This window comes from Scyliorhinus torazame, chromosome 3, assembly GCF_047496885.1.
Source record: "Scyliorhinus torazame isolate Kashiwa2021f chromosome 3, sScyTor2.1, whole genome shotgun sequence".
Taxonomy (NCBI): Eukaryota; Metazoa; Chordata; class Chondrichthyes; order Carcharhiniformes; family Scyliorhinidae; genus Scyliorhinus; species Scyliorhinus torazame.
In genome coordinates, this window is record NC_092709.1 from 108,492,425 (window position 1) to 108,513,916 (window position 21,492).

At 46.4% G+C, this 21,492-nt stretch overlaps 1 protein-coding gene across 5 annotated transcripts in view; it reads left to right on the forward strand.

Moving 5' to 3' along the window:
- Positions 1–21,492, forward strand: part of ttc29 (tetratricopeptide repeat domain 29) — an 830,052-nt gene that overhangs the window by 99,018 nt on the left and 709,542 nt on the right. For all 5 annotated transcript variants that reach the window (XM_072496097.1, XM_072496099.1, XM_072496098.1 and 2 more), the window contains exons 4-5: positions 4,794–5,017; positions 5,934–6,119. In XM_072496097.1, coding sequence (XP_072352198.1) covers positions 4,794–5,017; positions 5,934–6,119 — 410 coding nt within the window. The remainder of the gene's footprint in view (positions 1–4,793; positions 5,018–5,933; positions 6,120–21,492) is intronic.

A 21,492-nucleotide genomic window follows, 5' to 3' on the forward strand; every position in this document is an offset into this window, starting at 1 on the left:
GGCCTTGACAGAAATCTTTGGATCCTCACTGTCTTCAGGTGATGTCCCGGAGGACTGGAGAATAGCCAATGTTGTTCCTCTGTTTAAGAAGGGTAGCAAGGATGATCCAGGGAACTACAGGCCGGTGAACATTACATCTGTGGTAGGGAAATTACTGGAGAGAATTCTTCGAGACAGGATCTACTCCCATTTGGAAGCAAATGGACGTATTACTGAGAGGCAGCATGGTTTTGTGAAGGGGAGGTCGTGTCTCACTAACTTGATAGAGTTTTTCAAGGAGGTCACAAAGATGATTGATGCAGGTAGGGCAGTGGATGTTGTCTATATGGACTTCAGTAAGGCCTTTGACAAAGGTCCCTCATGGTAGACTAGTACAAAAGGTGAAGTCACACTGGATCAGGGGTGAGCTGGCAAGGTGGGTACAGAACTGGCTAGGTCATAGAAGGCAGAGGGTAGCATGGAAGGATGCTTTTCTAATTGGAGAGCTGTGACTAGTGGTGTTCCGCAGGGATCAGTGCTGGGACCTTTGCTGTTTGTAGTATATATAAATGATTTGGAGGAAAATGTAACTGGTCTGATTAGTAAGTTTGCAGACGACACAAAGGTTGGTGGAATTGCGGATAGCGATGAGGACTGTCAGAGGATCCAGCAGGATCTAGATTGTTTGGAGACTTGGGCGGAGAGATGGCAGATGGAGTTTAATCCGGACAAATGTGAGGTAATGCATTTTGGAAGGTCTAATGCAGGTAGGGAATATACAGTGAATGGTAGAACCCTCAAGTATATTGAAAGTCAGAGCGATCTAGGTGTACAGGTCCACAGGTCACTGAAAGGGGCAACATAGGTGGCGAAGGTAGTCAAGAAGGCATACGGCATGCTTGCCTTCATTGGCTGGGGCATTGAGTATAAGAATTGGCAAGTCATGCTGCAGCTGTATAGAACCTCAGTTAGGTCACACTTGGAGTATAGTGTTCAATTCTGGTTGCCACACTACCAGAAGAATGTGGAGGCTTTAGAGAGGGTGCAGAAGAGATTGACCAGAATGTTGCCTGGTATGGAGGGCATTAGCTATGAGGAGCGGTTGAATAAACTCGGTTTGTTATCACTGGAACGACGGAGGTTGAGGGGCGACCTGATAGAGGTCTACAAAATTATGAGGGGCATAGACAGAGTGGATAGTTAGAGGCTTTTCCCCAGGGTAAAGGGGTCAATTACTAGGGGGCATAGGTTTAAGGTGCGAGGGGCAAGGTTCAGAGGAAATGTACGAGGCAAGTGTTTTACACAGAGGGTAGTGGGTGCCTGGAACTCGCTACCGGAGGAGGTGGTGGAAGCAGGGACGATAGTGACATTTAAGGGGCATCTTGACAAATACATGAATAGGATGGGAATAGAGGGATACGGACCCAGGAAGTGTAGAAGATTGTAGTTTAGTTGGGCAGCATGGCCGGCACGGGCTTGGAGGGCCGAAGGGCCTGTTCCTGTGCTGTACTTTTCTTTGTTCTTTGTTCCTCTGCTAAGAAGATTATAATAAAATAAATAACAATTATTACACCTGCAGACTTCATGTATCCAGATGATAATAAGTCTTGAGGAGATTTCCTTGTTAGTTTTCTGTGAAAATTCTTTAATGTGATTAGCTGCTTCGCCATCTTAATGACACCTCTGCAATTCAACATAGGGAATCCCTATTAGACTATACAACAATCAATTGTACATTGAGAAAATTAAAATTTCCTCGACAGAAGTCACTAGATTTCTTCTCACAGCTTTCCTCAAGGTCAATGCTGAGCACCTTTACTCCCACTAACCACAAAATCCGGACCATTATTGAAATATCTTTCAGAGTACCACCAAAAGTAGCACAGGGAAACATCGCAGTTAAGAGTAAGAATTTAATCTGTAAATATCTATAGAAATTTTCAATGGTACGTGTGATCTGCATTCTCATTTTAATATAGATAACAGACAATTGATATCTTAGAATGAAATCCATAAAATTGAGTACCTTCAGTAAAAGCAATGCATTGTAATTGTAATATTGTAATCGTAATATTTTATTATTAACAATGATAGAAATATGGGGAGGGAAGGTGGCCAGAATTAGAAAGGTGCTACTACAGAGAGGAAGTCAGGCAGGGGGTTTGGGTCTTCCGAACCTGATGTATGATTACTGGGCGGCGAATGTGGAGAAGTTACGGAGCTGGGTCAGAGGGGTTGACTCCCAATGGGTCAGAATGGAGGAGAGTTTGTGTAGGGGGTCGGGATTGAAGGCGCTAGCAACAACACCTCTCCCGACGGCCCCGGGGAGATACTCAGGGAGTCTGGTAGGAAGAGCTTCGTTCAGAATTTGGAGGTGTTTCGTCAGCACTTTGGGTTGGGGGCAGAGTCCAGGGAAATGTTGATTTTGGGGAACCATAGGTGGAATTCTCTGATCCTGAGGCGAGGTGTTGACGCCGTCGTAAACGCAGTTGCGTTTCTCGATGGCGTGAACATGGCCTCAGGAGCAGCAATTATGACCCCTACCAGGGGGCAGTCCGGCACTGGAGCGACCCACGCTGCTCCAGCTGCTATTCCCAGCGTCAGATGGGCGCCACGGGTCTGCGCATGCGCGGTGGCTCCCTTCTCCGTGCCGGCCCCGATGCAACATGGCGTAGGGCTACAGGGGCTGACGTGGAACAAAAGAGGCCCCCAGCCCGAGAGGCCGGCCCGCCGATTGGTAGGCCCCGATCGCGGGCCAGGCCGCCCCCAGATCCATTAACGCCGAGGTCCCGCCGAGTGTGAACGGCACCGGTGGGACTCGGGTTTTTTGGTATGTCTGCGCGGCCCATCCCGGGCCGAGATTCACCGGGGGGAGGCCCTTAGAGCAGCCCCCGACCCGCGCCGCGCCATCCGCGCCAGTGCCAATGGCACCGACTCTCCTTTCTCCGGAGAATTGGCGGATTGGGGTCGGAGCGGCGTCGCAAGGTTCGCGCCCGTCCGGCGATCCTCCGGCCCGGCATGGGCTGAGAGAATCCCACCCCATAGATTTGAGCCAGGGAAGTGGGATGGAAATTTTCGGAGATGGGAGGTGAAAGGAATTAGGACACTAAAAGATTTGTTTCTTAGGGATCGATTTGCAGGATTGAAGGAGATGGGAGCAAAGTATGGGCTGGAGCAAGGGGAAATATTTAGATACATGCAGGTTCGAGACTTTGTCAGAAAGGAGATACAGAGCTTCCCAGTAGAGCCGGCTTCCACATTGCTGGAGGAGGTGCTGAAGACAGGGGGACTGAAGAAAGGGGTAGTATCGGCGGATTACGGGGCTATTTTGGAAGAGGAGAAGGCAACACTGGAAGGGATCAAGGCAAAGTGGTAAGAAGAGTTGGGAGAGGGTATGGAGGAGGGGTTCTGGTGTGAGGTGCTCCAGTTGGTGAACGCCTCCACATCATGTGCGAGGTTGGGGCTGATACAGCGGAAGGTGGTGTATAGAACATACCTTACAAGGGCGAGGATGAGCCGGCTCTTTGAGGGGGTAGAAGATGTGTGTGTATATTGGGGGGTGGGGGCGCCGGACCAACTGGGGTTGGAAACAGGTGCGGAGGCAGATGTTGTAGCCTTCGCCTCGTTGATCGCCGAAGGCGGATCTTGTTCGGGTGGAGATCAACGTGCTGGAATTCCTGATGCTTGAGAAGGTCAAATTTGAACTGAGGGGAAGGATGGGGGGGTTTTACATTTCATGGGAGTTATTCATTATGCATCGAGAATTGGATTACATTGAACATTGGGAGGGGGTTGGGGGGAGGGGGACTGTATGTGTTAATGGTGACTATGGGTGATTCCTAATTCCTTTTTGTCATTTGTTTCTGTCAACATGCGGGCTAATTGTTAGGGGTTTGGTGGGAGGATGGGATCGTTGTATTTGATATGGGGATTGACATTGCATTCGTTACTGATTATTGTTTATTGTTGGGTATTGTTGGGGCAGCACGGTAGCATGGTGGTTAGCACAATTGCTTCACAGCTCCAGGGTCCCAGGTTCGATTCCGGCTTGGGTCACTGTCTGTGCGGAGTTTGCACGTTCTCCCCGGGTTTCCTCCGGGTTCTCCGGTTTCCTCCCACAGTCCAAAGATGTGCGGGTTAGGTGGATTGGCCATGCTAAATTGCCCATAGTGTCCAAAATTGCCCGTAGGGTGGGGTTACTGGGTTATGGGGATTAGGTGGGGTTACTGGGTTATGGGGATAGGGTGGAGGTTTGGACCTTCGGTAGGGTGCTCTTTCCAAGAGCCGGTGCAGACTCGATGGGCCGAATGGCCTCCTTCTGCACTGTAAATTCTATGTCTATGTCTATGTCTAAATTTGGGAGAAAATGTGAAAAAGAAGAAAAAATATATATTTTATAAAACAAGGATAGAAAAAATCTTTTGTCAGTTTTGGCTCCTGCACGCATTTTGTGCCGAATTGAAAAAGTACAACACAGTACTGGTAGTTTGTTACACTTTTGCAGAATATTTCTCCTTCTTAACAGTGGAGACTGCGGCCAATTACATACTTTTCTGGCTTTTTACTGTGAATTGCATAATTTTCAAAACATTAACATCATCCAGGCAGAGAGTTGTTTCCTGGTTCTCTGACCTATAAACATGTATTGCAATCTACATCTATCAGTGTCAAACCAGCTTTTGGAATATCATAACAACCTAAACGAAGTAGAATTTTCTGTGGTGATTGCAAAGAATATAAAGGGTCAGCAAAGCAAAGTAATTACACTTAAAATGAAGAAACCTTTGAACATGTTTTTCCTTTTCCTATTCCAGTTACAGAAATACATACAAACACAACATCTGTTTAGACATGCTGCGACAAGGTTATCACAAGTCCTTTTCAGAATTCACCAATCTGATCCTGAATTGGAATAATGTAAGGGAAGCCGCAGGACCTGGGTCAGACATATGGATGGAAGAACCCCTGGACAAACAGCACAATAAGTTGGATCATCTTCAGTATTTCCTGATCAGGGCTGAGGCAGCTCGCAGAGCAGGTAAATTAAGTAGTCACAGGTATTGGCAGTAGTGGTGCTTGCCTGAAGGGGAATGAAACTGGATTCGGGTAACAATTTACTACATTTCTGAAAATTGCACATGGAAACTTCACTCCACAAAGCTCATAAATATGATATAATGCAGGATAACTGATATGCTTTTGAAGTATGGACATAATACCTAACCATTTACATGGCCTTCATTCAGTATCATTAATAAAATGAACGAAGATCGAAAGAAGCCATGCCTCTGAAAGCTTCCTGGAGATATTTTTTATTTCATGTTTATGAGTTATTTAGCTTGCAGTTTATACATGTATAGCATCAGGTATGTGGCAATAGTTGTCAAAATATGTGTATAGACATCTTAAGAAAGAAAATATTAAAGCTGTAGTTACAATGATGTTATTTCATGTTAACTATGAACTGCTTTAATTAGAAACAATCTAAGAATGTGTAAAGTGGTGTTTTTGCATTTGTGTTAGGTTGTGTAGAGAAGAAAGTGAACTGCCCAATGAGCATGCAAATACCTGCCTCATTAGTTTCTAAAATCAGTAATTAGTACAAAACACATGGGGTTGAATTATTTGATGTACAGAATGATTGATGCTAAAATCGGTGACATTTACAAAAAAATCAAGAAACTGAAGGCTACGTTCCACTAGATCAGTCAGAGCAAACTGAATTTATATTTGAATTTTGGTGAAGCAATAATTACTGTTATCTGTGCTGCACTTTATTAACATAATAGATTTAAGTATTGAAACATGTTAGTCATTTTCTTTCCAGAAATGACTCAATTATTGTGTGCTCCTGTCCTGATATTGCAACATAGTTTACATGAATAAATGTAATTCTGATATATTTGCCATAGACGTTTCTAAAAATAATACCTTCTCTTCTCTTCTTTCTTAAGCACACTTTGAGGAAGTATATAATAATCAACTTTCATTGGCATGCTACTTCAAAACAGTAGGGGACAAACTGCTTTCAGATCACTTCTTTCAATCGTGCCTCACCACAGCTGAAATGATCACCCCAGCTGGGGGACAGAAAGTAGCAGAAGCAAATGCTAATATGGGCATGGCCTTTGAGGAGAAAGGTAAATCATATTTTCTCAGGTTTGATATTAATTTGAAGAAATTTCAAAACATTATAGTATGTATTGCAATTTCCCTTTGGAGGCAATGTTATAAATTAACAATGAATAGTGTTTATCTTCCTGGTTTTCAATATAAGACCATAGGACATAGGAGCAGAATTAGACCACTTGGCCCATCGAGTCTGCTCTGCCATTCTATCATGGCAAATATTTTCTCATCTCCCCATAACCCCCGATCCCCTTATTAATCAAGAACCTATCTATCTCTGTCTTAAAGACACTCAGTGAATTGGCCTCCACAGCCTTCTGTGGCAAAGAGTTCTGTAGATTCACCACCCTCTGGCTGAGGAAATTCCTCCTCATCTCTGTTTTAAAGGATCGTCCCTTTAGTCTGAGATGGTATCCTCTGTTAGTTTTCCCTATGTAGTCACCTGAGTTGGCCACTTCCCGACTTAAAATGGGGACCCGCAAAGGCTGAAGGGAAACTCAGCCAACACAGGCAAAGACTAGCAAATACAGAGATCATGTGCATTGAAACCTGTAAGGAACCAGACAGCACAGAAACCAGCAGCCATCTGCATAGTAATGCAGCAGCCATCTGCATAGTAATGAGCGATTCCAAGGCACAATGGCAGTTAAGGTGAATAAAGCCAAGCCAGACTCCTCGGCGCCAGCAGGAGCCAAGACAAAGGAAGGCCAATGGACACTTAGGGACCGCCCAGCGATCAGGGAACCGCTCCAGCATTGGAGAAATCGATCCAAGTGATCGGAAAGTAGTCCAATCACTTGGAACCAGGTACGGGGTCAGCCCCGAAAGGCGAGAAGCCCCTGGGGACTATAAAGTAAAGCCCCCAAGTTCAAATCGTCCTTCTTTGGCAGGGTCACTCAGCAACTTGAATCAACCCGTGAGAGTGACCTGCCCCAGCGGCCGCCAACCAAGTAAGTCTCAAGTCAATGCTCGCTACGAGATAGGCGCTCCTAGCTACAAGTCCATACCAGCTTTTGAATCCTGCAGACTCAGGACCTGAACGAGAGGCCATTTGTTCCCCTGACCTGGTGGGCCAGTCCGAAGCTAAGTATAGGCCTTTTAGTGATCGGAATAGCCTAGAAAGTAGAGTTTATGCATGAGTAGTGATTTACTGTGTATAATAAATGTGTTTTGATTTGAATCTTACTAATTGGTGTGTTGAGTTATTGATCATTACTTGAACTTGAACCTCGTGGCGGTATCATAAAGATACCTGGCGACTCTAGAGCAAAGGTTAAACAAACAGAGCAAATTACGAATTAAGAGCCAACCAAAAGTTAGCAACACCTACAAGTGGAAACATCCTCTCCATGTCCACTCTATCCAGGCCTCGCAGTATCTTGTAAGTTTCAATAAGATCCCCTCTCATCCTTCTACACTCCAATGAGTACAGACCCAGAGTCCTCAAACGTTCCTCATACGACAAGTTCTTCATTCCAGGGATCATTCTTGTGAACCTCCTCTGGACCCTTTCCAAGGCCAGCACATCCTTCCTTAGATATGGGGCCCAAAACTGCTCACAATACTCCAAATGGGGTCTGACCAAAGCCTTACACAGCCTCAGAAGTACATCCCTGGTCTTGTATTCTAGCCCTCTTGACATGAATGCTAACATTGCATTTACCTTCTTAACTGCCGACTGAACCTGCACCTTAACCTTAAGAGAATCGTGAACAAGGACTCCCAAGTCCCTTTGTGCTTCTGCTTTCCGTAGCATTTCCCCATTTAGAAAATAGTCTATGCCTAAATTCCTCCTTCCAAAGTGCATAACCTCACACTTTTCCACATTGTATTTCATTTGCCACTTCATTGCCTACTCTCCGAGCTTGTCCAAGTCCTTCTGCAGTCCTCTTGCTTACTCAATACTACCTGTCCCTCTACAGATCTTTGTATCATCTGCAAACTTAGCAACTGTGCCTTCAGTACCTTCTTCCACATCATTAATGTATATTGTAAAAAGTTGTGGTCCCAGCACAGACCCCTGAGGCACACCACTAGTCACCGGCTGCCATCCTGAAAAAGACCCCTTTATCCCCACTCTCTCCCTTCTGCCATTCAGCCAATCCTCTATCCGTGCCAGGATTTTACCCTGCCTATGAGCTCTTAACTTATTTAACAGTCTCCGATGCGGCACCTTGTCAAAGGCCTTCTGGGTATCTAAATAAATCGCGTCCACTGGTTCTCCTTTGTCTAACTTGCTTGTTACCTCCTCAAAGAACTCTAACAGATTTGTCAGACACAACCTCCCTTTGACAAAGCCGTGCTGACTCAGTCCTATTTTACCATGCACTTCCAAGTGCTTCGCGATCTCATCTTTAATAACAGACTAAAATATTACCAATGACTGAAGTCAGGCTAACCGGCCTATAATTTCCCGTCTTCTGCCTCCCTCCCTTCTTAAAACAGTGGTGTTACATTAGCCACCTTCCAGTCATCGAATCATAGACGTTTACAGCATGGAAACAGGCCCTTCAGCCCAACCAGTCCATGCCGCCCAGTTTTTACCAGTAAGCTAGTCCCAGTTGCCCGCATTTGCCCATAACCCTTATTACCCATCTTACCCATGTAACTATCTAAATGCTTTTTAAAAGACACAATTGTACCCGCCTCTACTACTACCCCTGGCAGCCCATTCCAGACACTCACTACCCTCTGAGTGAAGAAATTGCCCCTCTGGGCCCTTCTGAATCTCTTCCCCCCTCACCTTAAACCTATGCCCTCTCGTTTTAGACTCCCCTACCTTTGGGAAAAGATGTTGACTATCTACCTTATCTATGCCCCTCATTATTTTATAGACCTCTATAAGATCACCCCTAAGCCTCCTACGCTCCAGGGAAAAAAGTCCCAGTCTATCCAGCCTCTCCTTATAACTCAAACCATCAAGTCCCGGCAACATCCTAGTAAATCTTTTCTGCACTCTTTCTAGTTTAATAATATCCTTTCTATAATAGGGTGACCAGAACTGCACACAGTATTCCAAGTGTGGCCGTACCAATGTCTTGTACAACTTCAACAAGACGTCCCAACTCCTGTATTCAATGTTCTGACCAATGAAACCAAGCATGCCGAATGCCTTCTTCACCACCCTGTCCACCTGCGACTCCACCTTCAAGGAGCTATGAACCTGTACTCCGAGATCTCTTTGTTCTATAACTCTCCCCAACGCCATACCATTAACTGAGTAGGTCCTGGCCTGATTCGATCTGCCAAAATGCATCACCTCACATTTATCTAAATTAAACTCCATCTGCCATTCGTCGGCCCACTGGCCTAATTGATCAAGATCCCGTTGCAATCCTAGATAACCTTCTTCACTATCCACTGTGCCACCAATCTTGGTGTCATCTGCAAACTTACTAACCATGCCTCCTAAATTCTCATCCAAATCATTAATATAAATCACAAATAACAGTGGACCCAGCACCGATCCCTGAGGCACACCACTGGTCACAGGCCTCCAGTTTGAAAAACAACCCTCTACAACCACCCTCTGTCTTCTGTCGTCCAGCCAATTTTGAATCCAATTGGCAACCTCACCCTGGATCCCGTGAACTTAAAGCTTCTGCAACAACCTACCATGCGGTACCTTGTCAAAGGCTTTGCTAAAGTCCATGTAGACAACGTTTACTGCACTGCCCTCATCTACCTCCCTGGTCACCCCCTTAAAAAGACTCAATCAAATTTGTGAGACATAATTTTCCACGCACAAAGCCATGCTGACTGCCCCGAATCAGTCCTTGCCTCTCTAAATGCTTGTAGATCCTGTCTCTCAGAATACCTTCTAGCAACTTACCTACTACAGACGTTAGGCTCACCGGTCTGTAGTTCCCAGGCTTTTCCCTGCTGCCCTTCTTAAACAAGGGCACAACATTCGCCACTCTCCAATCTTCAGGCACCTCACCTGTGGCTGCCGATGATTCAAATACCTCTGTTAGGGGACCCGCAATTTCCTCCCTAGTCTCCCACAACATCCTGGGATACATTTCATCAGGTCCCGGGGATTTATCTACCTTGATGCGCTTTAAGACTTCCAGCACCTCCTCCTCTGTAATATGCACACTTCTCAAGACATCACTATTTATTTCCCTTAGTTTCCTAACATCCATGCCTTTCTCCACCGTGAATACCGATGAGAAATATTCATTCAGGATCTCACCCAACTCTTGTGGGTCTGCACATAGATGTCCTTGTTGATCCTTAAGAGGCCCTACTCTGTCCCTAGTTACTCTTTTCCCCTTTATGTATCTGTAGAATCTCTTTGGATTCTCCTTTGCATTATTTGCCAAAGCAATTTCATGTCCCCTTTTTGCCCTCCTGATTTCCCTCTTAACTCTATTTCGACAATCTCTATACTCTTCAAGGGATCCACTTGATCCCAGTTGCTTATGTACGTCATATGCCTCCTTCTTCTTTTTGACCAGAGTCTCAATATCTCGAGTCATCCAGGGTTCCCTACTTCTACCAGCCTTGCCCTTCACTCTAAAGGGAATGTGCTTACCCTGCACCCTGGTTAACACATTTTTAAAAGCCTCCCATTTACCAGCCGTCCCTTTGCCTGCCAACAGTCTCCCCAATCTACCTCTGAAAGTTCCTGTCTGATACCATCAAAATTGGCCTTGCCCCAATTAAGAATTTTAACTCTTGGGCCAGACCTATCATTCTCCATAGCTATCTTAAAACTAATGGAGTTATGGTCACTTGTCCCAAAGTGATCCCTCACTAACACTTCTGTCACTTGCCCTTCCTTATTTCCCAAGATGAGGTCAAGTTTTGCCCCCTCTCTAGTCGGTCCATCCACATACTGAATGAGAAATTCCTCCTGAATACACTCAACAAATTTCCCTCCATCCAAGCCCCTAATGCTATGGCTGTCCCAGTCAATGTTGGGAAAGTTAAAGTCCCCTACTATTACCACCCTATTATTCTTGCAGCTATCTGTAATCTCCTTACATATTTGCTCCTCAATTTCCCGCTGACTATTTGGGGGCCTGTAGTACAGTCCTACCAAGGTGATCTCTCCCTTCTTATTTTTCAGTTCCACCCATATAGACTCAGTGGGCGAACCCTCTGATATATCCCCTCTAAGTACTGCCGTGATGTTCTCCCTAATCAAAAACGCCACTCCCCCTCCTCTCTTACCTCCTGTTCTATCCTTTCTAGAGCGTCTGTACCCTGGAACATTGAGCTGCCAGTCCTGCCCCTCCCTTAGCCATGTTTCAGTCATAGCTATAATATCCCAGTCCCATGTGCCCGTCCATGCCCTGAGTTCATCCGCTTTGCCCGTCAGGCCCCTTGCATTGAAATAAATGCAGTTTAATGTAGACTTTCCTTGCTCTCTGCCCTGCTTTCCCTGGTCATGCTTTACACACTCTCCCTTCCTGCCTTTTGTTTCCGTCCCCACTGACTTCCTACATCGGTTCCCATCCCCCTGCCACATTAGTTTAAACCCTCCCCAACTGCACTAGCAAACACACCCCCGAGAACATTGGTTCCAGTCCCACCCAGATGCAGACCGTCCGATTTGTACAGGTCCCACCTCCCCCAGAACCGTTCCCAATGTCCCAGGAATTTGAAACCCTCTCTCTTGCACCATCTCTCAAGCCACGTATTCATCCTAGCTATCCTGTCATTCCTACTCTGACTATCACGTGGCACTGGTAGCAATCCTGAGATTACTACCTTTGAGATCCTACTTTTTAGTTTAACTCCTAACTCCCTAAATCCAGCTTGTAGGACCTCATCCTGTTTTTTACCTATATCGTTGGTGCCTATATGCACCACGACAGCTGGCTGTTCACCCTCCCCCTCCAGAATGCCCTGCAGCCGCTCCGAGACATCCTTGACCCTTGCACCAGGGAGGCAACATACTAACCTGGATTCTCGTTTGCGTCCGCAGAAACGCCTGTCTATTCCCCTTGCAATTGAATCCCCTATCACTATAGCTCTGCCACTCTTTTTCCCGCCCTTCTGTGCAAGAGCCAGCCACGGTGCCATGAACCTGGCTGCTGCCACCTTCCCCTGTTTCCAAAGTCCCGGCTCTCTCTCTCTCCCGAACTAACAGCTGACCTGCAAGGTAAGGGAGTTGTTAAGCAGTACTTACCTCACCCAGGCCGCGACCTTTTAACCTGTCCCCTCTGCCTCGCAGCTCCCGCGCTTTTTCAATCTCCCACGCTGTTTCCAAAGTCCCGGCTCTCTCTCTCTCCCGAACTAACAGCTGACCTGCAAGGTAAGGAAGTTGTTAAGCAGTACTTACCTCACCCAGGCCGCGACCTTTTAACCTGTCCCCTCTGCCTCGCAGCTCCCGCGCTTTTTCAATCTCCCGCGCTGTTTCCAAAGTCCCGGCTCTCTCTCTCTCCCGTACTAACAGCTGACCTGCAAGGTAAGGAAGTTGTTAAGCAGTACTTACCTCACCCAGGCCGCGACCTTTTAACCTGTCCCCTCTGCCTCGCAGCTCCCGCGCTTTTTCAATCTCCCGCGCTGTTTCCAAAGTCCCGGCTCTCTCTCTCTCTCCCGAACTAACAGCTGACCTGCAAGGTAAGGAAGTTGTTAAGCAGTACTTACCTCACCCAGGCCGCAACCTTTTAACCTGTCCCCTCTGCCTCGCAGCTCCCGCGCTTTTACAATCTCCAGCGCTGTTTCCAAAGTCCCGGCTCTCTCTCTCTCCCGAACTAGCAGCTGACCTGCAAGGTAAGGAAGTTGTTAAGCAGTACTTACCTCACCCAGGCCGCGACCTTTTAACCTGTCCCCTCTGCCTCGCAGCTCCCGCGCTTTTTCAATCTCACGCGCTGTTTCCAAAGTCCCGGCTCTCTCTCTCTCTCCCGAACTAACAGCTGACCTGCAAGGTAAGGAAGTTGTTAAGCAGTGGTCCTCTGGGACCCTTCCTGCCTCCAGTGATCCCTGAAAGATCATCACTAATGCCTCCACAATTTCCTCAGCTATCTCTTTTAGGACCCTGGGGTGTAGTCCGTCCGGTCCAGGTGACTTATCCACCTTCAGAACTTTCAGTTTCCCCAGAACCTTCTCCTTAGTAATGGTCACTGCACTCACCTCTGCCCCCTGGTTCTCCTGGAACTCTGCCATCCCACTGGTGTCTTCCACTGTGAAGACTGATGCAAAGTATCTATTCAGTTCGTCTGCCATTTCTTTGTTTCCTATTATTTCTTCTCCAGCCACATTTTCTCGTGGTCCAATGTCTACTTTTGCCTCTCTCTTACCTTTTATATATTGAAAAAATCTCTTCCTATCTTCCTTTATATTACTAGCTAACTTGCACTCATACTTCATCTTCTCCCCCCTTATTGCTTTTTTAGTTGTCCTCTGCTCGCTTTTAAAGGCTTCCCAATCCTCTGGTTTCCCACTAAACCTCGCCACTTTGTATGCTTTTTCTTTAGCCTTTATGCTGTCCTTGACATCCCTCGTCAGCATGGCTGGCTTGTCCTCCCCTGCGCATATTTCCTCCTCCTTGGGATGAATTTCTGTTGTGCCTCCCTAATAATGCCCAAAAACTCCTGCCATTGCTGTTCCACTGTCTTCCCTGCTCGGCTCCTTTTCCAATCAACTCTAGCCAGCTCCTCCCTCATGTCTTTGTAGTTACCCTTATTTAATTGTAATATCGTTACACCTGATTGCAGCTTCTCCCTCTCAAACTGCAGGGTAAATTCTATCATATTGTGGTCACTGCTCCCAAAGGGTTCCTTCACCTTAAGTTCCCTAATCAAGTCTGCCTCATTACACATCACCAAATCCAGAATTGCCTGTTCCCTAGTAGGCTCTGTCACAAGCTGCTCCAAAAAACCATCTCTTAGACATTCCATAAATTCAATTTCTTGGGATCCACTACCAACCTGACTTTCCCAGTCCACCTGCATATTGAAGTGCCCCATGATTATTGTAATATTGCCTTTTTTACATGCCTTTTCAATCTCCTGATTTATTTTCTGCCCCACATCCTGACTACTGCTAATGGGCCTGTACATAATTCTCATCAGGGTCTTTTTACCTTTGTGATTCATCAACTCTACCCATTATCGATTTAACTTCATTCCTTACTAACAATGCAACCCCGCCCCTTTGCCCATCTGCCTGTCCTTTCGATAGGATACATACCCTTGGATATTTGGATCCCAGCCCTGATCCCCTTGCAGCCACGTCTCTGTGTCCATTATCAATCAGTGATTTGATCTGATAATATTTCAGACTCTTCATGCTCAGTATTTTAAAGCAGATTTTTTCATATTTTCAGAAACAAAAGCTCTCTTTCTATTTATCGTTCTTTGAGTATAGCAAAATCTACTTTGTCATATCTCATTTTAGAGCAAAATTCGGTTTCTGATCTAAATGATTGGATTGAGTACACAACCTTCTACTCTTATCTGTCAGATATTTAAACAATAATCTTTGCTCATATAAAGGTGAGGGCACCTGCAACATAGAGATTCTACAACATAAGTGAATTGTTGTAGTTCTGATTTGAATATTGCCAGCAGATCAATTTTTAAAAACATATATAATAATCTTCATATTATGAAAAATGTTTAATCTGTGTGATATAACCCAGAGTCTCTTCAACCATTAAGATTGCAGAACCAGAAACTTTGCTTCTTCAGTTAATGAGATCTTAAAATCGTGGAGCAAGTAATTTGTGATTGGTTCAAGAGTAAAAATTACTAATTACATTCTACTCAAAGTGTTCTGCAGCCTGCACAGCAGTTCCTGACCTATACTAGCCTATTTGTCATGCAGCAACCTTCAAAGACAACGGTCGGGATTCTCCCTTTTGGGGACTAAGTCCCCACGCCCGCCGGAAAACGGGCAAGAATCACTCCGGACTTTTTCCTCGAAAGTCCGGGATGATTCACTGTTTTCTAGGGGGCCAGCAGGGCCCCGGCCTGCGTCCTGTAGCTCTGGCTGCCGGCAGGGCCCTGCTGTCCAGACCGCGCGGCCGCGCATGCGCACGGCGGCCGCAAGTTGGTCCGCGCATGTGCGCGGCGGCCCACCTCGGCGCGGGCGCCGCCGACATGGCGGAGCTGCACAGCGGGCCTGCGCGGAGTAAGGCAGGTCTCCCCAGATCGCAATGGCCCACGGATCGGTGGCCCCCAATCGTGGGCCTGCCCACCGCTGAGGCCCCCCCCCGGTGTCAGATTCCCCCCCTGCCCCCCACCAGGACCACCACCGCAGCTGCGGATCCGTGCTCCTGCCGGGTGGTACCAGATGTAAACCACGCCGGCGGGTGTTTGGCCGGTTGCCCACGGAGAATCGCCATGGGGGCCTATTTCAGCGGCCTCCGACCGGCGCGATTGCCACCGATTCTCCGTCGGCGGCCCGGCGTTGGAGCGGCGTGGCGGAAATTTCCTGCGCCCCCGGCGATTGTCCGACTTGTCGCGGGCTCGGAAAATCCCGGCAATCATGCCTCAAAAGTATCACAAATACCTCTGGATCATACCTAAATGCATCAAACATCCATAGATAATTAGCTAAAAGTTAAAAGTTACCAATCAATGACCTGATTATCTAAATATGAAAGATTCAAAAGCAGTTTGATTCAGTTTGAAGGTACTATGAACAACAACTTACATTTCTGCAAAGCTGTTCATGTATACAAAGGTGTCTCAGAGCATTTTACAGAACCGTGAACAATTAATGGACATCAAGCAGATGGATCTGAAGGCACAGTTGAAAAACTTTTGAAAGAAAGTGCAGAAAGAGGAGCAGAGGGGTGATTGAACAAGGTAGCTGAAAGAGCTGCTATTGGTTTCCTGCGAAGCTGTGTTAACATAACAATGTATGCAGGATCCAAGAGGGTTTCATGATATGGATCAGTGATAATTAATTAAAGATACATAAGAACATAGGAAATAGGAACTGGTGGAGGCGATTTGGCCTTTTGAGCCTTCGTCACTATTCATCTTCCATTTCAACTCCACGTTCCTGCAATATCCGCATATATTGTTTCCTCTTAAATCTGTCTTAAATATGCTCAATAATTGAGCATTAATGGCTCTTTGTGGGTGAGAATTCCAAAGATTCGCTACCAACTGAGCGAAGAAAGTTTTCCTCATGTCAGACCTCAATGACTGACTTCTTATTCTGAGTAAGAAATCTTACAACACCAGGTTAAAGTCCAACAGGTTTGTTCCGAATCACTAGCTTTCAGAGCACTGCTCCTTCCTCAGGTGAATCCTTATTCTTATTCTGAGACTGTGATCACATGTTCCGGTTTCCCATCGAGGGGAATCCATCTGTATCGGCATCTACCCCATAAAGCCCCTGAAGAATTTTATGCTTGAATTCGATCATCCTGTCATACCAGGAACCAATCTAGTGAACCTTTGTTGCTAGGGAATGTATGATCTTCCTTAGGTAAGGAGCTCAAAACTGTACTCCAAGTGTAGAGTCACCAGTACCTTATATAATTGTAGTAAGATTTCTGTACTCTTATATTCCAATCACTTTGTAACAAAATCTAACATTGGTGCGGCACGGTGGCACAGTGGTTAGCCCAGCGGCAGGGACCTGGGTTCGATTCCGACCTTGGATGAGTGTCTGTGTGGAGTTTGCACATTCTTCCCGTGTCTGCGTGAATTTCCTCCGGATGCTCTGGTTTCCTTCCACAGGATTTGCAGGGGTTACGGGGTTAGGGTGGAGGATTGGCCTGGGTAGTGTGCTCTTTCAGAGGGTCAGTGTAGACGTGATAGGCCAAATGGCCTCCTTCTGCATTGTGGGGATTCTATGATATGCCTTAAATGAAAACCGAAATTGCTGGGAAAACTCAGTGTATCTGGCAACACCTGATCAGATAATGAAGCTTTTAGTGGCATTGAGTGATCACATTTCAATTGTTACTGCCACCACCTCAGCAGAGCAATAGGATTAATTGTTTCAGCTCAGTACAATGAACAATATTACAAATATTTTAATAAGCATATCAAGAAACTTTATTTGTTTAAATAATTGTGGAATCATATATCAGGAAACGTGGTATAAATAACATAAACATTGGTGTAAAGGTAACATTTTGGAAAGTGAAGCAGTTATGATGCAGCCAACAAAACCCGTTGCTGCTTTTGGAAGTATGTGGTGCTGTAACATTTGGTGGTTTATTTGTTGGGCGCTTGTTTGTTGGGGAGATTTTGGCAGTGGGCCCAAAAATTGGTTTCAACCCGGCCTGAAATTACACTGGGATCTTCCGATACTGCCTGCCAAAGCAGATTGGGAATACTGCTGGAGGTCGGTGTGAAACTGTTGCATCCCACTAATGGCATGCAGATGAAGACCTGACCAGAATCTTGCCCCCCCCCCCCCCAAATGCCCAATTCTCCACGGCACCATTGGGAAAATACTCCAGTCCACAACATGTCTGGACAAAGTGGCATGCAGAAGTCAGGACTTAATTGAAGAAGACCTGGGGCTACCTCTGGAACTCAGTATGGAGGCTGCACGTGACTCTGGACCCTGGAACGCCAGAGCAATGGGAGGGAGATACATCCATGATGTGGATCTTCTAGCTTCAGTGTCATTGAGGAAGTCCATCTTCCAGCCTCAGAATATTCCTGGAGGTCCATATTCCTTCTTCAGGAGATCTATCTTCTTTCATCAATGGATTTGGATTTGATTTATTGTCACATGTACTGAGGTTCAGGGAAAAGTATTGTTCTGCATACAGTCCAGAAAGATCGTTCCATACATGAAAAAACATAGGACATATGATAAATACACAATGTACATACATAGACACAGACATCGGGTGAAGCATATGGAGTGTAGTACTACTCAGTAAAGAAGATGTGTGGAGAGATCAGTTCAGTATAAAAGAGGGTCATTCAGGAGTCTGGTAACAGTGGGGAAGAAACTGTTTTTGAATCTGTTAGTGTGCGTTCTCACATTTTTGTATCTTCCCCCCCCGATGGAAGAGGTTGGAAGAGAGAATAACCCAGGTGGGAGGGGTCATTGATTATGCTGCCCGCTTTCCCAAGGTAGCGTGAGGTTTAGACAGAATCAATGGATGAGAGGCGGTTTTGCGTGATGGACTGGGCAGTGTCATGACTTTGTAGTTTCTTATGGTCTTGGGCCGAGCAGTTACCATACCAGGCTGTGATGCAGTCAGATAGGATGCTTTCTATGGTGCATGTGTAAAAATTGGTAAGAATCAATGTGGACATGCAAAATTTCCTTAGATTCCTGAAGAAATATAGGCACTGTTGTGCTTTCTTGGTCATAGAATCAACGTGGGTGGATCAGAACAGATTGATGTGCACTCCTCTGAATTTGAAGCTATCAACCATTTCCACCTCGGCACCATTGATGCAGACAGGGATGTGTACGACACTTCGCTTCCTGAAGTCAATGACCAGCTCCTTAAATTTGCTGACGTTGACGGAGAGATTGTTGTCGTTACACCACGCCATTAGGTTCTCTATCTCCCTCCTGTATTCTGACTCATCGTTGTTCGAGATCCGACCCATTATGGTCGTGTCATGTCATCTGCAAACTTGTAGATGGCATTGGAGCCAAATTTTGTCACACAGTCATGTGTTCATATGGAGAATAGTAGGGAGCTAATTACGCAGCCTGGTGTTGGTGGGTTGTGATGTAAGGTACCTTTAAAATTTGGCACCCAAATAATCGGTGGGACGTGCGCCATGAAATTCATCCCACCCCAAAAGCCAGTGCAAAAACCCTGGGTGCTTAATTAATTACGCCAGGGTCAGAAGATCTGACATGATTTCCCATTGCCCTCTACAACAGGAAACACTCCCCGGCCCTGCTCCACCACAAGACACCGTCCCAGATTTGATTAATTCTACCCACTGTTTTTTTGGTACAAAAATTCTATAGTTCGAGATAAAATAGATTTGGAGAAGATTTATTCAGAATATTACTTCAATTTGAACCTTGCAACTGGTTCCCGAGAAAGTCAAATTTTGGACAGATATTAAAAGGATTTCCTCACCAAACAGTGATATTAAATGAATATCCCAGAATATTAAATGAAATAAATAAATAAATAAAAGAAGGGAAGGTTTTTGGTCCTTCTTCATGGATATATTTGTTACTTCTGAAATCAGATGTTCCACGACCCTTCTAGCTAGCCTTACATTTTCCATCACCTGTAAACTTGAGCTCATCAAAATTATGCTGCCTGTATCCTATCTTGCTCTAAGTTCCATTCACCCATCATCTGGCAGGACGCCAGCACGGTAGCATGGTGGTTAGCACAATTGCTTCACAGCTCCAGGGTCCCAGGTTCGATTCCCGGCTTGGGTCACTGTCTGTGCGGAGTCTGCACATTCTCCCCGTGTGTGCGTGGGTTTCCTCCGGGTGCTCTGGTTTCCTCCCACATTCCAAATATGTGCAGGTTAGGTGGATTGGCCATGCTAAATTGCTCTTCGTGTCCAAAATTGCCCTTAGTGTTGGGTGGGGTTACTGGGTTATGGGGATAGGGTGGAGGTGTGGGCTTGGGTACGGTGCTCTTTCAAAGAGCTGGTGCAGACTCGATGGGCTGAATGGCCGCCTTCTGCACTGTAAATTCTATGATCTGCATACCTGCAACCAAAAGATGTTTCTAGTCCAGCAGAGCCCTGAATTTGAAATTTTCGTCCTTGTGTTCCAATCCCTCCATTTCCACATCCTCCCTATTTCTGTAGCCTCCTCCACACCCATTATCCCTCTGAGCATTCTGTGTACCTCCAATTACGCATCTTTCACATCTCCAATTTCCTTCACCCCATCATTTGTGGCCATTGCCACCAGCTGTCCAACAGTTTTACCTCCCTAAAGCTCCCTGTGTTTCGACTTCACTTACTCCTTTAAGATGCTCCTTCGTACTGACCTTTGATCAAGCTTTTGATCACTTGTCCTAATAATTCCTTAAGTGTCTCTGATTCAAATTTTTGCTGATGGTTTGACTTGGGATGTCATGCTATATTAAAGGGGCTTGATAAAAGGGCTTGATAAATGCAACTTGTTTTTGGATGAACAATGATACTCTGAATTCCAAATCTCCAGGGCTGTGCTAGAATGAGAACAAATCATTTAACTTGAATACATGATTGAAGTGCCATCTTGATTAAAAAAATAGCACGTGGTGACCTCTTTGCACTAAATGGCAGAACTTGGTTACACTCGACATATAAAACCAAGGCAGGGCTCTTCAGTCAGACTAAAGTAGTTCTGCATAATGAAAGCCATTGGGCAGGGTTCTCCGTTTGGGAGGCTGTTCTCCTGCCTGCACTGAATTGCACAAGTAGGCTTACATTAACACTGCAATGAAATTACTGTGAAAATCCCCTAGTCGCCACACTCGGGCGCCGGTTCAGGTACATAGAGGGAGAATTCAGAATGTCCAATTCACCTCACAAGCTTGTCTTTCGGGACTTGTGGGAGGAATCCGGAGCACCCGGAGGAAACCCACGCAGACACGAGAACGTGCAAACTCCGCACAGACAGTGACCCAAGCGGGAATCGAATCTGGGAGCCTGGCACCTTGAAGCAACAGTGCTAACCACTATGCTACCGTGCCACCCCTTGGGGTCATAGAGCGGGATCCTATTCATTGTTGCACACCATGCAAATGAAGGATTCCCAGGGAATCCCGCTCTTGAGCCGCTATCTTGAGGGGGCGTCCTGATAGTGAATTCCCACGGCCAGCCAATCCCTTGCACTGCGAATCGGCCCCAACATCCCCCCCCCCGCCCTCCCCACCGAACAGCAGTATCCCATCACTGAATTGCTGCGGTGCCCCCAAGCATGGCGTTGACCTGACGTGCCCCTACCAATGGCCCCTGTAATGCCAGGACCCCATAGGGACCTCTGTAATACCAGGACCACTATAATAGGTGGACTCGCCACAGGGACCCCTGTAATAGCAGGACCCCACAGGGACCTCTGTAATAGTGGGAACCCCGAAAGGGACCCCTGTAATAGATGGACCCCACAGGGGCCCCTCTAATAGGTGGACACCCACAGGAAACTGTAATGGGGACCCCCACAGGGACTGCTGTAATAGGTGGACCCCCCCCCCCACAGGCACCCCTGTAATAGGTGGACCCCCACAGGGACCCTGGGAATAGCAGGACCCCCAGAGGGACCTCTGGAATAGGGATACCCCCAGGGACTCTTGTAATGAGGCAAACCCCCCGCTCCCCCCCCAAAGGCTACCTGTAATAGGATACCCCAATAGACCCCTGTAATAGGGGGACCCTCCCAGAGGTCACTGTAATAACCACTTCCTAAAGGGACCACTCCATAGACCCCGCCCTACACACAGACGCACATCTCTCTCCCCCCCCCCCCAAGAAAAGAGACCCCTGTCTGGAAGCTAGAGAGCAGTCCAGACAGGGACTGTGG